The sequence below is a fragment of the Phyllostomus hastatus genome, unplaced genomic scaffold (genome assembly GCF_019186645.2).
Source record: "Phyllostomus hastatus isolate PE091 unplaced genomic scaffold, TTU_PhHast_1.1 phas_contig_254, whole genome shotgun sequence".
NCBI lineage: Eukaryota > Metazoa > Chordata > Mammalia > Chiroptera > Phyllostomidae > Phyllostomus > Phyllostomus hastatus.
The window spans coordinates 13,574,996-13,592,971 of NW_025333810.1; the positions used below are offsets into that span (position 1 = coordinate 13,574,996).

Consider the following 17,976-nt stretch of genomic DNA (forward strand, 5'->3'; position numbering starts at 1 on the left):
TTTTCTGACATTTTTGCTTAAGGATTTAAATGTTCGTAAATACTTTGTAGGTGCATACTGCAACTCTCCTAGTGCATGCTTTGTAGCAAGTGATGGTCAATATCTGAGATTATATGAAGCAGTTATTGATGCCAAGAAACTTCTAAGTGAGCTTTCCAATCCTGAAATTTCTGTAAGTAAATGTCTTTAACATAAGCATATTATATGATTTTTAAGTACTTAATTTATACTTCTTGAGCACATTCTAAAATTATGACATATAATTTATAATGTATATTATTTAGTTATTTTTTTCATAACTGCATTGTACCATTACAGTGATTCTAAATTCCTTTAAAAAGAAACCATTTCTTTTATTTATTCAGAAGTAAAGTCTTGTGTACAAGTTGTGTACTTGTGTACAAGTTGTGTACACTGCTTGTGTTTCTTGTATACAGAAACATATATTGTGTCTTACAATATATGTTTCTGTAATAATTTTTGCTCAGAGATAAATGAGGACTAAGAGCAGTATAATGTGGAATATATGTTGGTTCTTTTGCATTTTTTGGAGTGGTAAAAGGAGCTGGAATAACAGGAATGGAATTTTAATCTTAACTAAGAAAGAAAAAAGCTCTCAGCTTTGTTGTATTACAAGCAGGAATCCTTTCAAAACTATTGCAAAATTTTTGTCTTGTGACAGGCATTACTTCTTCCTGTGCCCAGCTAATAGCAATCCACCATCTGTATTGTTTCAACAGCTGCTGCAAGCCAGCATTTTCACATTTTTGGTTTTGGTATTTTAAAATATTCCCTGTGTTAACCTTCAGCTATACTGAGCTTCCTGTTTAGGAGATTCAAGGAGTCTCCTCAGCTACCAGTTAATATTCTTGTTAATGCCCTGCTTACAAAATTGTATGGTTGTCAGTGGTACGCTCCAATCCTGTTTTATTACTAAGTTTTTAAAAATTTTAATGCATGGTTTTACAGAATAGTTTTTTTCAAACCACATATATAGCACTTTAGTGGAAATAATATATTTATTGAGGGCCTTTTCTATTTTTCAGAATTGTTTTAAGTGCTGGAAATTTTGATATGACCAAAACAGACAAAAATCAGAGCTTCTATTCTAGTGAAGGGATATAAAGGGGAAAGGTAAAAATATACTAATAAATATGATGGAGAGCAACAGTGTCACTAAAGTAGTAGGAAGTGCCAAGTAAGGTGCTGGTCAGGGAAAGCCTCACGAAAAAGGTACCACTTGAGTATAGACCTGAAGGAGATGACGGAGCTAGCAATGTGAATGTTTAGAGAAAGAGTATTATGGGAGAAGAGGCAGGGCAAAAATCCTGAGCCTAGAACATGTTTGGTATGTAAAGGAGCAGCAAGGAGACCATTGTGGTTGGAGCAGAGTAAGTAAGGTGACAGGAGAGTCGTCCGGGATGAGATAGAAAGTTAGCCTGGCCATACCATATAAGGCCTCATTGGTAATTGTGTCAACTTTGGCTTTTACTCTGAATAATGTAGAATCCATTGAAGAAAATGTCAGAGTGATATTATGATCTCACTTAGGTTTTAAAAGGATCACTCTGATTGCTATATTGATTAGACAAGGGAGAAGTGAAATCAGACACATTCAGGAAGCTATTTTAGTAATCCCAGAGAGAGTCAAAGGGGCTTAGAATGGTGGCAAATGGTAGTGATGAAGACAATAAGAATTCGTCCAATCTGGATGTGTTTTGAACATTGAATAGTTAGTGTTGTACTGAATATGGTATTTACATGAGAAAGAGAAGATGATCCCTAAGGTTTGTGGCCAAGCCCTAGGAAAAATAGAATTGCTTCAAGGTGAAATGAGAAGAATGTATAAGAAACAGATTTTGTGCAGCAGGTTATACTCAAAAGCTTAGCTTTAGACATGTTAATTTTGAGATACCTGTTTGACATCTAAGAGGTCCAGCAGGCTACTCTCTGGAATTTAGGCAGAGGCTAGTCTAAAGATAAAAGTAGTTGTCATAATTTAAATTTGAATTTGTAGAGCTAGATGAGATCACTGAGGGAGAGAATGTAGTTGGAAATTAGAGTGATAGAAGGATTGAACCCAGGGGCATTCCATTGTTAAAAGTGAGATGAGTGTTGTGTACAATGGAAGGCAAGTGGAGAAAGTTATTTCAAGGGAGAGGATTGGTCACCAGGATCAGGTGTTAATGATACACCAATTATGATGAAGATTGAATTTAACAATATGACCTTGACTACAGCAGTCAGGACATAAGTGGCTCAAGAAATCAGCATACGTACATAAACAGGATGTCAACTTGAAATCCTTCTCACCTGAAAATTAATGTTGAAAAAATATCAATTCTTAGAACAGTTCCTTGAGATTGAAATCAGTCTTTCACATTCATGGATATAAAATACTTCTTTCCCCTTAAAATTACCAAGAATTCCTTTTGTTTTTCTGTGCACCAACTGAACTGTAATTCTTACTCATTACTATGTAATTCCTTAGTAAGGTAAAGTCCTAGAATGTTTATATAAAAGAGACTTGAGAACTTATTTAGCCACAATCAAACATATTTATTATTCATTTATTATTCCTGGAATTTCACATTATTGTTATTATTTTATTTAATTGTTTAATAAAGGAGCTATCCATTTTTTTTTAAAACAGAAATATGTTGGTGAAGTGTTTAACATCGTAAGTCAACAGTCAACAGCCAGGCCAGGATGTATTATCGCATTAGATCCCATTACAAAACTTGTAAGTATTATTTTTCTGGCCGCTTAGTTTTAGGTAAATAACATATATGTAAACTTATGTTGCTTTTTATTTATGTTCAGCAAGGCCGAAAAACCCAGCTGCTTCATGTTTTTCAAGAAGACTTCATTTTAAATAACCTTAAGAAGAAAAGTATAGCAAAGGACAAAATATTATCTGATGAAGGTAAAGATGAATTTTGTATGTAATGAGAAGTAATCTGTATGGTGTGTTAGGCAGTTAATAAAAATAATATAATATTTCATATCATCTATTTGAAGTTAAAAGTTTTCTGTGTAGGTTTGTGGCATTATTTATCATAAATACCAGTATCCTTTCTTTTTCTGAGTATATTTTATTAATTATGTTGTTATAGTTGTCCCAATTTTTTTCTTTTCACCACCCTCCACCCGGTACCCCCCTTCCTTCTAGCAATCTGCCCCACTTAGTTCACACCCATGAGTCATGCATGTATGTTCTTTGGCTTCTCTATTTCCTTTACTATTCTTAACATCCCCCTGTCTGTTTTGTACCTACCAACTATGCTTCTTAATCCCTGTACTTTTTCCCCAATTCTCCCCCCCTCCCCCCGAGCACTGATAACCCTCCATGTGATCTCCATTTCTATGATTCTGTTCTTGTTCTAGTTGTTTGCTTAGTTTTTGTTTTTTAGATTCAGTTGTTGATAGTTGTGAGTTTGTTATCATTTTACTGTTCATAGTTTTGATTTTCTTTGTCTTAAATAAGTCCCTTTACATTTCATATAATAAGGCTTGGTGATGATGAACTCCTTTAGCTTTACCTTGTATGGGAAGCACTTTATCTGTCCTTCCATTCTAAATGATAGCTTTGCTGGATAGAGCAATCTACATTATAGGTCTCTGCTTTTCATCACTTTGAATACTGCTTGCCAGTCCCTTCTGGCCTGCACAGTTTCTTTTGAGAAATCATCTAGTAGTCTTATGGGAACTCCTTTGTAGGTAACGCTCTTCTTTTCTCTTGCTGCTTTTAAGGTTCTCTCTGTAATCTTTAACCTTTGGCATTTTAATTGTGAAGTGTCTTGGTGTTGTCTTCTTTGGGTCCAACTTGTTTAGGACTCTCTGCGCTTCCTGGACTTGTATGTCTATTTCCTCCACCAAATTAGGAGTTTTCTTTCATTATTTTTTCAAATAAGTTTTCAGTTTCTTGCTCTGCCTCTCCTTCTTCTGGCATCCCTATGTTTCGGATGTTGGCACTTTTGGAGATGTCCCAGAGTCATCTTATTGTCTCCTTGTTTTTTTGAATTTTTGTTTCTTCATTCTGTACTGGTTGACTGTTTATTTCACCCTTATGTTCTAAATTGTTGATTTGAACTCCAGCTTTCTTTCCTTCGCTGTTGGTTCCATTATGGATTTTTCTTTATATCACTTAGTGTAGCTTTCATTTTTTCCCTTATGCATTCGCAGTACTCACTGAGTTCTCTGAACATCCTTGTCACCAGTGTTTTGAACTATGCATCTGATAGGTTGGTTATTTCCATTTCACTTAGTTCTTTTCCTTGAGTTTCAATCTGTTCTTTCATTTGGGCCATATATCTTTGTCTCCTTAATTTGGCAGCCTCCCTGTATTTGCATTTGTGTATTGGGTAGAGGTTCTTTGACTCTGTCTTGGCATACCTATTACATTATGAGGGGTGAGCCTTAGATATTCACCAGGGTGGGATAACCTGCTTCATACTTTGTGGCACTGTATGTGGGGATGGGGTCTGAAAGGGAACAATGCCACTTGCTTGGCTCTTATCCCATTTCCAGTCACTTCCCCCACCTCGATATGCAACTGATGCCCGTCTAGTGCCGCGTGCTCACCGGCCAGCAGTGACCTCAGAACACTGTGGATGGCTTGAGAAAAACATACACAGAGACAACCAGGTCCTGTGGGGAAGTAGGAACGGAATGGCCACTCTCTCTGGTGGGGAGAGCATGCCATTCCCCCTCCGGAAAGGCTTTTTATTGGTTTTGTTTGCATAAGAATTCAGGTAAAAGCTCATTACTCATTGCTAGGAAGTAAGGATCAAACAATAGATAACAAGAAAGCCTGAGGGCCTATTTTGAGTCAGGGTCAAAGAGCTGTAAGACTTTGAGGAACAAACTTACTTCTTCCTTGGATCCTTATCATTCAACTGAGAGCATTCTAAACAAAGCAGGTTTCACAGGATCTTACATATTCTTTCTTAGGCCTGATCACCCGGGGAATCCGCCCTTTTCAGCACAGAGCTGCACCACCCTGTCATTGTTTCAGGCTTAGGTGAAGCAAGGGAACTAAGGCAATGAAGAGATAAGGAGATTTTCTCCCAGACGATGAGGACTCAGGCTATGTCACAGCCGAGGAGTGAGGGTCCATCACCCCCTTTTGCTGTAGCCCCCAAAGTCCTTTCTTGGGGGCCTCCCACGTGATCATGCCTGTCTTAGATCGTTCCCCCCTTGGGGAATCTTACCCGTCATTGGCTAACTGACCAAACATTGGGAATCAGTTATGAATGAAGCAGCACAAGCAGCACTCCTGCCAGGGAGATAAGCTTTTGTCTCCTTGCTGGCTTATAGTCCAAGGTCACTCCCTCAGCCTTAGCTTTGGCAGGGGTTACAGCTTCTGATACCAGGCAGGGCAGTTCCCAATAGTCTAGCTGCTTTCCTAGTGCTGAATCCCAGAGTAGATGCATTCACATATGTTCTAGGACCCTGTGGGCCCTTTCAAAAGACTCTCCTGAGAGACCAGCAGTTTCTTCCACTGCCCCAACCCTCACTGGTTTTTACAGCCAGAAGTTATGAGGCTTTACTTTCCCAGCCCTGGAACTCTGAGCTCCAAGGTAGGTCCTGGGGCTGGGATGGCTCCCTCCCCAAATTTCCCTCCCAGTTTTTATCCACCACAGGTTAATGTAAGACCACCTCTTTCACCAACTGCTGCTGCCTCGCCACCCCTGCCATACTGTCCTCTCTGCTCGACTACCCATCTCCACCCCTCCTACCCATCTGGATGAATATTTTTTCTTTATACTTGGTGATCAGACTTCCATACAGTTCAATTCTCTGACAGTTCTGGTTGTATTGTGTTTTGAGATTAGTTGTGATCCTTCTTATGGTTGTGTGAGAAGGTAAAGCATATCTACCTACATTTTCATTTTGGCCAGAAGTCCAATACCAGTGTCTTTTTTTTGTTTCATTTTGTTTTATTGTTGTTCAAGTACAGTTGTCTGCATTTACCCCCACCGCTGTTTTTATTCTTAGTCAGGGATTATGAAGTAATTGAAGGAGATTTATCAATTATTTTTTAAAAAACATAATATAAATGTGCCCTGGCTGGCGTAGGTCAGTGGATTGAGCTTGGGCTGCAAACCAAGCATCGCAGGTTCGATTCCCAGTCAGGGCACATACCTGGGTTGCAGGCCACAGCCCCCAGCAACCGCACATTAATGTTTTTCTCTCTTTCTCCCTCCCTTCCCTCTCTAAAAATAAATAAATAAAATCTTTTTAAAAAACAACATATTATAAATGTTTTTTGTCATTAATGTATGAGTGCTCTTTGATGGGTGGGGTCTTTCCCTAGCAACCTGGATCATGTGTGCACCTACAATTTTCAGCTTTAACTTATACTTTAGAAACTAAGTGTCTTAATTCTTTTATAATTGAACAGTTTTTTAAATTATTTAAATGCCTTCACTCAATATTTACTGTTTATTTGAATAAAGGATAACAGAAAAATAAAGCTAAAATCTCTTGGTCATTTTCATTTACAAGGCCAAACCAAACACAAAATGACTTGCCTTAGAAGACAATCATATAATGTGTACCTGTTGCTTTAAAAGTCAGTTATTAGCTTCAAGTGGTATTAATAACTCCAGTTTTATTTGTTCCAGATTATATTTTTTTTATTCCTCTTGTACATTGTTTCTTTATTCTACCTTTTTTCTATTTTCCTTTTCCTTTACGAAGTACTTCTTCCAGTTTTGCACTTTTATTTCTCACTGCTTTCACTTAGTCTTCTGTCATTTTCCCTGAGAATTCATGAACTGGACAAAGACATTTCCAGAACTTTTTTAACCTCTGAGTATAATGATGGAAAGACGCTAAAAAAGGGAAATAAAGATGTCAAGTACAGGATAAAGGATTATTTATATCAACAAAATGTTCTTTATTTTCTGTTTTTTTATACTAAGGTATTAATAAATATATTAGTATCTTTAACAATCCAACTTTTTGTAAGACTTTTTAGAGAAATCACTGTCCTATGCTTAAGGTTGCATTTTGCTATGATCTTCATCTATTCTAACATTTTTTTTCTATGAATCTTTAATTTTTAACTTTTTTTTAAAGACTAAGTATCTCCCCTAGTTTTCCTTAAAATATTCAAGGAATTCTCACTTTTACTCGAAAATGATTATCTTTATTATCAGAGTTTTCCAGCATATACCCAAGGGGTTATGTTTTCATTTTAGTTTGCTTTAATGTCAAGAAGAGAAGGAACGTTTTACAAATGTTATTATTATTGGGGCATTCTTTCTTGTTAGAAAAATTATTAGAAATAGATTTGTTATTTTTTCTTTTTATAATCTCTGATCTTTCCCTTTCTCTTAATTCTTGTAATTTAAATGCCTGAATCACCCAAAACACACTACCAAAGTTACCTTTTCATTTAGTCTTTTAAGGCATTTATGGTTATCTTTCCTTCCTAGTGTTCCTTTGAAAACTTTTTTTCTATGCAATTTTAAAAGGATAAAATGATTGCACTCTAATAACAGTTTCTCTCAGATTAATATGGTCTTTGATTTATATATTTTCTGTAATGTAATGTTCTTTACATAATTTTCTGCATAATGACAACAATTAAGAATAACTTGGATTAAAATCTAGCATTTTTAAAAAGTTTTTTTCTGTCAATAATGACCTACTGATTTTATGATATATTGCAGATGCTTTTTTTGTTTATTTTGAGCAACTTATGTGCTGCTTAAATTATGCAATTATACTAAGAAAAAATTTCCTGAATAATATGTTGGATAATGAGTACTTATATATTGGTCCTTAGGTAAACATTGTTAATAAGTCATTTCATTACAGGTCTTATTTATTTCAAAATATGTTTAGCAATACAATTTTCATGATGATATGTTGACTTAAAGTACCTATCACACAGTTCCTATCTGTTCAGAAATTTCTTAATATGACCTAATCTATGTGACCATTATGTTAGTGATGACTATAATGTGTGATTTTTTAAGCCTATCAATTCAAAATTAAATTTAAGCATAACATACTTGTTAAGATTTTAAGTTAATACAAATTCATGTGGTAAAGAAGATTCCATTCTATAATTCCACTTTATATTTGGAACTGTAGATACGACTTCAGATTTTTTTTAATTAGTTATTTTAACTTGGAATATTTCATAAGTTATCTCACTTGTTCATGTTGATAGTGAAAAATATTATTAATACCAACAGGCAGCTCACCTAATGGATTTTCTGAAAAATTCTACCTGATTGTAATAGAGTGCACTCAAGACAACCGTTCATTGTTACACATGTGGAATTTACATTTAAAGTCTACTCCTGTGTTATTGGGTAGGTTGTTTCTTTTTTAACTTTAAGTAGGCTTAAGTTAACAAATTATATATGATTAGACAATTCAGTGTATGTTTCTAAAGCTATTCTTGTTGAGTGATGATAATACAGTTTATTCAGTTAATTAAAACAGAATGATTTCTGATTTTCTTGTTATAAAGAATTATTAATATGTTTACTTTTTAATCTTTTATAAAGAAGTTTTGGATTATAAAATATATCAATTATTATAATGCCTACAAGGTTCCCCCCACTCCCTCCAGTTTGGGTTTTTTCTTATGTTTTATAGATGAAAAAGTAGATGGAAAAATATCTGAAGCAGTTTGGCAGCCAGAAGAACATTATTCTTCTCCAGAGAAGATCCTATCTCCTTTTGCACAGAAGTATCAGGCTTGCAGAGCAAATCTTCAGAGTACCAGCAAATTGACTCTGACGTCAGAAATGGTTTATAGCCAAGAGTTGCATTTGCCAGAAGGAGTTGAGATAATAAGTGTTAAGCCATCAGCAGGTTTGTAAATTTTGTGAAAAAAGACTAAGCAAACTTTGTAGTCCAGGAGTGTTTATGAGGTATTTAAAAATAGGAGCAACTACCTCTTTTTAAATATACACAGAAGCAGCCCTGGCTGGCGTAGCTCAGTGGATTGAGTGCGGGCTGCAAACCAAAGTGTCGCAGGTTCGATTCCCAGTCAGGGTACATACCTGGGTTGCAGACCATGACCCCCAGCAACCGCACATTGATGTTTCTTTCTCTCTCTCTATCTCCCTCCCTTCTTTCTCTAAAAATAAATAAATAAAATTTAAATAAATAAATAAACACAGAAGCAGAAATGGAAAGACTATCTTTAAGTACCCTACACTGAAACCTTAAATTTCTCATTGTTTGCAGATTACTTTGACATTTATCAGTTAGTTATAGTCTTAAATGTTGAGTTCTGAAACAAATTCTCATTATCCTTTTGTGAAAACAAACTGAAAGTTTCTAGGGCAGAGATGGCAATGTGGTTGTATCTTATTTGCCAACTTTGATAACAAAAACTACAGTTCTTAAACATCTCACTCGGTTCTTGAACAGTTTGGTTCTTGGCCAAGTTGTTCACCAAAAAAATGTCTCAGTTGTCAAACAAAACTTCAATTCTCAGTGACCTGACAATTCTCTTGACCTGACAGTTCTTTCATGTGGATACCTGTATGATCAGTCACATGTCTCTCAGGCAACAAAGAAGATTCAGTTTATGAACAAATTGCTTTTTGAAGAATTTTCCAGAACAAAATTAAGTTTGAGAATTGAAGTTCCATTGTGTTGGTTGTGCTGCCTGGAGCCATGTGCTGTGAAGGATTATGAGTGTGTGGTTCCTATTATATATTATCTTTATCTTAGGGCAACTGTGCTCAAAATGTGGTCCCCAGACTAGCTCAGCATTACTTGGGAACTTGTTGGAAATAAAAATTCTTGGGCTGCACCCTAGACCTACTGAATCACAATCTCTGGGGTTTGCTTTACCAAGCTTTCCAGGTGATTCTAATGCACACAAAAGAAAAAGAACCACTGTTCTAGGATATCAGGAAAACCAAGACAAAGTCTATCTTCTTCTCGCTCAATTCTTTCCTTTTCATAAGTCAAAGTGTGGGTTTTGGTCTTTTCTACTTTTCTGTCTCTCTTTTTTTTGACTGATTGTTTTGAATGCTTTTCTAATTGAAGTTAAGCAGGGTATTAACAGTGTTCTGATAACATTTGCATTCTGTTTCTTTGTATATTTGAATAAAAGAGGCATCAGTGCAAGGAAATTTAAAGTTTGGAAAAGAATGACTCTTGCATTAACACACTTTTAAGAACTATTATCTTTAGCCAGACAGTATGATCTTTACTACTGAATTCCAATTAAAATAATACAGCAAATATAAGAGAAACTGAAAATATTTCTAAAAACAACCCTCTTGTTTAACTTGAGCCCCAGTTGAGTTTGAAAGAAAAAGTTCTTGGGAAAAAGAAAAAATTTGTTTCGTTTGGTGAAACAATAGTAATTGGTATAGTAGTTCTCCCCTTATCCTGAAGGATAAGTTCCAAATCTCCCAGTAGATGCCTGAAACTGAACATAGTACTGAACCCTACATATTACTATGTTTGTTCCTATACATGCATACCTTTTCACTGAAAGGAAGCACTTTGTGGCTTCTTTTTGAATTATCCATATTGCCAACATCACTATTCTTGTGCTTTGGGGCCATTATTAAGTAAAACAAGGGTTACTTGGACACAAGCACTGGGATACCACAGCAACAATCGATCTGATAACTGGGATGGCTGCTGGGTGACTAACAACAGCCTGGTAGCACACACAGTGTAGGTACAGTGGACAAAGGGATGGTTCATGTTCTAGGCAGGACAGGCCTAAATAGCATGAGATTTCATCACGCTACTCAGAATGGCATGCAGTTTAAAATTTATAAATGGTTTATTCATGGAGTTTTTAACTTATCATTTGACTGCTGGCAGTTGAAACCACAGAAAGCAAACTACAGATGAGAGGAGACTACTGTAAATGTTATTTCTTAGTGTTAAGAATTTTTTTTAGTCAAGACTGTCAGGAAGGATAAGCTTTTATTCTCTGTACAGCCCAGAGAATCCAGTGGGCAATGCTAATTGTGTTCATTGCAATATTGCTATATTCCTTGAGAACATTTTTAGGAAAAAGATATTATAATTATGTTGCAATGAGCTTTTAAAATATGATAAATATTCCATATAACATTTCTTATAATTAGTAGCTTATGTTGAATAGCTTAGGACAGGGGTCGGTGAACTATGGACTACCTACTTGTTTTGGAAAAAGTTTGAGTGGAAGGTAGCCACATAATTTGTTTACTTTTGTGTATGGTTACTTTTGCCCTCTAGTGGCAGAGTTGAGTAATTGCAAAAGAGTCCTTATAGTTAGCAAAGCCCAAAATAGTGATTACTATATGGCCCTTTAAGAAAAAATTTGCTACCTCTTGATTTAGGAAATTAAGACTATATGGTTGCATCAAGCCCAAGAAACGAGTGCCCCACTTAGGACTCTTTTCAGCATTAGGCATATCAAATACACCTCAATCATTGAGGGCCCATTTAGTATTTAGGTAAGCATGGCCTATTCACAAAATTATATTGAAAAATATTAAAGGGAAAGAACCAATGAACGTTGACAAGTTTTTAAAGCTGTGTTGATATCTTTAGTATGAGGTCTGTAATAATAATGTAAAACTAGCAAAGAGTTGTGAGAAGAATATTGGTTGAGAACCAGGATTAGAATTCAGGTTTTCTATTTCTGCCTTAGCCTAGCTGTTTGATTTAGGCATAAGATAACTTAACACATTTTGTTAAGGATCTTTACCTACAAAATGCAGGAATTGAACTAAAGTCTTCCAGAGTTCTTTCAGCTTTAGGTTTTGGTAATACTGACCTTTTTATGTACCTTTTGATGTCATTAAAAGCTTTTTACTGATCTTATTGACCCTTAAACTGTTGTGTTGTTAACAGTAATTCATACAAAAGACTAAAAACTTTAGTACATAAAAACATAAATATTTAACCAAATTTGATTTTTTGTTAATGGATTATTTTTATTTTAGGTCATCTGAGTTCTTCTTCCATATATCCCATATGCAGTGCTCCCTATTTATTGGCAACTTCATGCTCAGATGAGAAAGTAAGATTCTGGAGATGCAGAGTAACAGATGGAGAATCTGCCACATCAGAAAATGGAAAAATGGATCTTATATACATTTGGGAGGAGTGGCCATTACTTATTGAGGATGGACTTCAGAGCAATAGTAGTATAACTATACCTGGTAGGCCTGTAGAAGTTAGCTGTGCACACACAAATCGTTTAGCAGTAGCATATAAGCAGCCTGCACCTAATAGTATATCATCTCAGGACTTTGTGATGCATGTAAGTATTTTTGAATGTGAGTCTACAGGAGGTTCATGTTGGGTCCTTGAACAGACAGTTCATTTAGATGAGTTAAATACAATGTTGGATTCTGGAATTAGTATTGATAGCAATTTGGTGGCCTATAATAAACAAGAGGTATATTTATCCAGTAAAGAGAGTATAACATCAAACATAAAGCATTTAATTCACTTAGATTGGATGTCTAGAGAAGATGGTTCTCATATTTTGACTATAGGAATTGGATCCAAACTTTTTATGTATGGACCCCTAGCTGGCAAGATACAAGAACAGACTGGTAAGGAAAGCTTCGCATTTCCTTTCTGGGAGAGTACTAAAATTATTCCACTTTCTAAATTTGTACTGTTACGAAGTGTGGATTTGGTTTCTTCTGTAGAAGGCTTTCCACCTTTTCCCGTTTCTTTATCATGGGTCCGGGATGGCATCCTGGTGGTAGGAATGGATTGTGAGATGCGTGTGTACTCCCAGTGGCAGCCATCTTCTAAACAAGAACCTGTTATAACAGATTCATACAATGGGAGCACTCCATCTATAATAAGTTTAATAAAACAGAGTAACTCATCAAGTTCTGGATTGCATCCTCCAAAGAAAACTCTGACTCGGTCCATGACCAGTCTTGCACAGAAAATCTGTGGAAAGAAAACTGCATTTGATCCTTCTGTGGACATGGAAGATTCAGGTCTTTTTGAAGCAGCTCATGTTCTTTCCCCAACTTTACCTCAGTACCATCCTTTGCAGCTTTTGGAACTCATGGATCTTGGCAAAGTTCGAAGAGCAAAGGCCATCTTATCACATCTTGTCAAGTGCATTGCTGGAGAAGTTGTGGCTCTTAATGAAGCTGAATCCAATAATGAGCGCCGCCTTAGGTCTCTCACCATCAGTGCCAGTGGAAGCACCACCAGAGACCCCCAGGCATTCAACAAGAGTGAAAATACAGATTACACAGAAATAGATTCGGTTCCTCCACTTCCTTTATATGCCTTACTTGCGGCAGATGATGATAACTCTTACTCATCTTTGGAGAAATCTAGTAATCAGAGTACCTTAAATAACTCAAACCAGTTATCAAAAGAAAGTTATGATGAGCTTTTTCAGAACTCAGCTTTAATCTCTGACGGTAATATGTTAGAAACAGATGAAGAAAATACAAAGCCCAGGATTATTGACCTTTCACAATATAGTCCAACTTACTTTGGTCCTGAGCACGCTCAGGTTCTTTCTGGCCACTTACTTCATTCTAGTTTACCAGGACTCAGCAGGATGGAGCAGATGTCTTTGATGGCCTTAGCAGATACAATTGCAACTACCAGCACTGATATTGGAGAAAGCAGAGACAGAAGCCAAGGTAAAACTAAATTGGGTACAGGATCAGAGGAAAAATTAATGATATTTTTGACTTATTCTCACAGAAAATCTAAAATAATTTTTATAAAAAGAAGCACATGAAAGTTTTTAATCATCATTGCTAACTCACAATAGTTTTAACTTGAATACATACTATGTATCCCATAAATCATAGTACTTTAAAATATAATTGAAATAAAAATTATAAAAAAATTATTATGCCAGTCATACTTAAATTTTACTTTATTATCTGCTTAATAATATTAAAGATCCAACTGAATCTTTTGAGTTTAGCAAACCTTAACGTTCTTATTAAATAATTACTTTAGATACCTGAAAATATGCTTTCAGCTTTGTTTTCTCTCATGTTGTAATAATTCACTATTATTTGTTTTTTTAAATATTCAGGATTTTTTTAGAAATTAGCATTATTGTACATTAATGCTACCTATAATAACAAAAATAAGCATAATGAAATTAGGTCTTTTCCTTACCCAGAGAACTTTTTTGTCTTCTTAATCTCCTGAGTTACAAACAAATTTGAACGTAGAATTTCCATCAGATCTCAAATAATATCCAAAATTAACAAGTCCAACCAAGTGTACCAGATGGAGGTCAGCAGGGTATATATACTCCTTGAACTGTGCTTGAAAGGAAAATATGGGGTAAATTTAAGAAAATAATAATAATAATTAAAAATTTAAGAAAAAAGTTGGTCATGAATTGTGATACTTTTACTTTAAGAAGTATTACTAGTAGATATTATTTTTGATGTAAGTATGTTATAGGTGTTTTTAATTATTGAAAGTAGAAAGCAGGCCTTCCCACTGTATAACTGTTTCTTTCAGTGTTAGCAGCAAATTATTAAGATGGATATATGACTTGAATCACAATGGTAAATATTATAACATATACCACAAAGAAGGTTAAACTATTTTAAAATTTAGTCACATTTTAATTTAAGTATTTTGCAGATCAGAGAAAGTCCAATGATAAAAAATGTCACATACCCTGAGTTAATTCATTCTCTTATTTATTATTTTCAAAATACTTAACTATACTACTTCTTTCTATAATATATAATTATATAGAAAAAAGGTATATTAGAACTATTTAGAAGGTAACTTTAGTTTCAGAATGTTTTGTCAAAGTATTTGGTGCTGTGACATGTTGCCTTCCAGAACTGTTACTTTTTACTTGTGTTTTGCAGATGAAATGTATTTTACAAATAAAAATAAGTAACTACAGTTTTTTTTTCCTGTTTTATAGGTGGAGAAACTCTTGATGAATGTGGGTTAAAATTTCTTTTGGCTGTTCGACTTCATACTTTTCTTACAACTTCCCTTCCAGCTTATCGAGCTCAGCTCCTTCACCAAGGTGATTTTGGTAGTAATCTGTTAAAAGAAAGTAAGGCTAGAAGAGAAGAAAGGCTTAAGAACTTTTAACTTTGCTTTTACTCAGATATGATAATGATGGCAAATTTGACACATTCTAAGTTTTCTTTATTTATTTTTTAAATGTTTATTTCTACTTAATTGTCTTTATGATATTGGAATATTTTTGGTAAATGGTGTAGAGTTAATGAAGATGTAGAAATATGAAGCAATTGGGCAATTGGATAGTCTGTTATATTTCAAGTACATCATATATTAATGGGCAGTGAGTGTTATTTCATTCTCTTTAATTTCTTCTTTAGATTTTCTTTTTTCTCCCTTTTGACATTTATGTAAATTCAAATTGTACTCCCAAATTTGAATAACATTTTTGTTACAGAAAAGACACATACTCAATTTTTACTTGTTTTCCAAAAAAGAGTACCACCAAACTACTGTTAGTTAACACTAATATGTATTTTAGATATTAGTTTAGATCTTAGTTACTATTATACGAGGTCTGTCCGGAAAAAGTCCAACCATTAATATAACAAGAATGGTTTGTGCAACATTGATGTAACCTGGCAGCCAAGGAGAATGGACTGCAATGCACATGCATGAACAATGACAACTTCTCTGTACTAGTCAGTGGTAGTGGTAGATGCCATTGAGTGAGCATGTTTACTGTGTGGCTATCTCATTCAAAGTGATTGAGCAAGTAGAGCAATGAATCTGCATCAAATTTTGCATTTAGCTTGAACATTTTTTTGAGGAAACTATTCAGATGATTTAGAAGCACACAGCTATGGACAACTGATGCTTGGCAGTTCCATCATGACAATGCACCCACTCATGCATCAAGTTTCGTGCAGAGTTTTTTGGTGAAACATCAAATCACCAAGGTGACTCAACCCCCATACAGCCCAGAGCTGGCATCTTGTGACTTCTGGCTTTTCCCCAAATTAACATCACCTTTGAAAGGGAAGAAATTTCAGACCATTGATGAGATTCAGGGAAATATGATGGGGCAGCTGATGGCAATTAGGAGAACTGTGTGAGGTCCCAAGGTCCCTATTTTGAAAGGGACTGAGGCATCATTGTCCTGTATACAATATTTCTTGTATCTTCTTCAAAAAAATGTCTCTATTTTTCATATTACTTGGCTGGGTACTTCCTAGACAAACCTTGTCTACTGATAAGACTTTCCAAGTAACAGGAGTACTTTATTTAAGTTTTAGATAACTTAAACAAACAGAATATTTATTGGCTCAATGCCCAAAAAGCACAAGAGAGACCTGGCTTCTAACATAATTGGCTGTCCAGGTTTGAATATTGTTGTTAGAACTCTATAGGTTATCCTCTGTTAGTTGGTCTCTGTCTCTTGATCTCTCTTTTTCTTTCTGTGTTTCTCTTTGCTTTCTCCTCCTTTTTTAAAATTCAGCTTTGGGAATATGAAGCTTAAAATTCTAAGTCAAATTCTTTAACTGTTTATGAAAAAATACTTAACTTGGTTTAGAGAAATAGGGTAACAGTCCATTCAAAGCATAGGTCTTTGTAAAAGTTTCTGTTTCTTTATTTTTATAGACTTGGGTATAGTAAGAATTTCAAATTCTTTGGCACTGGATATTAGGTTAAAAATTTCTGTCTATATATGTCAAAGGCATATCCTATAATTAATTATTTACTTCACCCATAGTAATACCAAACAAAATGTACTGTGAAGAGAAAATAGAAACTGAGCAATAAACACCCCATGTTGTGCCAGTAAGTTCAGAGAATTAATGATGTAAATGGTGCTGTATATACATAAAAGTACATTCCTAATATAGTGATATGGGGTAATGATAGTATGTGCCAGGTATTATTCTAAATGCCTTAACAATGTTATTTCTTTTAATTCTCACAACAGTGTAATAAGGTAGGTTTCGTGATTATTCACATTTTGTAAATGAAAAAATTGGGGAATCAAGAGACAAATTTGCCCAAAGTTACGTAATTAATTAGAGATAGAGCTGGAGTTTAATGTAGGAGATTCTGATTCTAGAGTCTTCACAGCCTTTTTTTTTAATGTCAGATAAAGTTTATTATCTATACTGTATGAAGGACTGATAAAAATATGAAGGATCAATACTTTTTTATGGACAGATAAAATTGCCAAAAGATATAAATAATGAAAAAATACAAGGAATAAAGAAATACTAGGGACATTCTCTGTCTCACTAATGATTAAGGAAACTGAATTTAAAACAATAACGAGGTAACAGTTCACTCTCATATCAAAAGTAAAAGCAAGAAAGATCCAAAGTAAGCATAATAATTGGTAAACAAATACTTTAGCATTGGTTATAGTAATGAAAATTAAGAAAACCTTTTTAAAAAGCAACATGGGAATATATTTGTTAATCCCACTTTGGAGAAGAAAAAACGCGAGATTTTTAAAACTTTTTTATATCTGTAGTATGTATTATGAAAAACTAGATATAAATCAAATGCCCCAAAGAGAAGGAATAATTCATTCTGAAACATTGATATATACATATGGTGGCATATAAAATTGCTAATAAAAATAATGAATTTATGAACAATGTGTATTAATGAAAGAGAAAAACTAAAATAGTATGAAAACTTTTTCATGTAAGTTTTTGGAGTCTTAACTTCTGTTCACCAAGCTATAATGTCTACTTGATGCTTTTTCAATTCCATGGAATTAAATCTACAATACAGATTTTGACCAAGGGAAGATGAGAATCAGCTTTGAAAAAAAAAATTACATATACCAGTATAGAATAATATTGGGTTGGCCAAAAAATCTGTTTAGGTTTTTTCCATAAAAGACATTTTTTTTATTTTCACAAATAACTTTAGTGATTTGGATATTTTGAGTATGTCGGCTCTCTCCTGCTATTGACTTCTAGTGGATAGAGGCCAGACATGCTGCTAAATGTCTTCCAATGCATAAGACAGCCCCACAGCAAAGAA

The 17,976-nt window shown here is 34.6% G+C and overlaps 1 protein-coding gene across 8 annotated transcripts in view; it reads left to right on the forward strand.

Moving 5' to 3' along the window:
• The window catches only part of DMXL1 (Dmx like 1), a 150,041-nt gene that overhangs the window by 53,476 nt on the left and 78,589 nt on the right, over nucleotides 1-17,976 (forward strand). For all 8 annotated transcript variants that reach the window (XM_045838041.1, XM_045838043.1, XM_045838045.1 and 5 more), the window contains 7 exons: nucleotides 51-172; nucleotides 2,654-2,743; nucleotides 2,824-2,926; nucleotides 8,214-8,333; nucleotides 8,623-8,841; nucleotides 11,940-13,625; nucleotides 14,894-15,001. In XM_045838041.1, coding sequence (XP_045693997.1) covers nucleotides 51-172; nucleotides 2,654-2,743; nucleotides 2,824-2,926; nucleotides 8,214-8,333; nucleotides 8,623-8,841; nucleotides 11,940-13,625; nucleotides 14,894-15,001 — 2,448 coding nt within the window. The remainder of the gene's footprint in view (nucleotides 1-50; nucleotides 173-2,653; nucleotides 2,744-2,823; nucleotides 2,927-8,213; nucleotides 8,334-8,622; nucleotides 8,842-11,939; nucleotides 13,626-14,893; nucleotides 15,002-17,976) is intronic.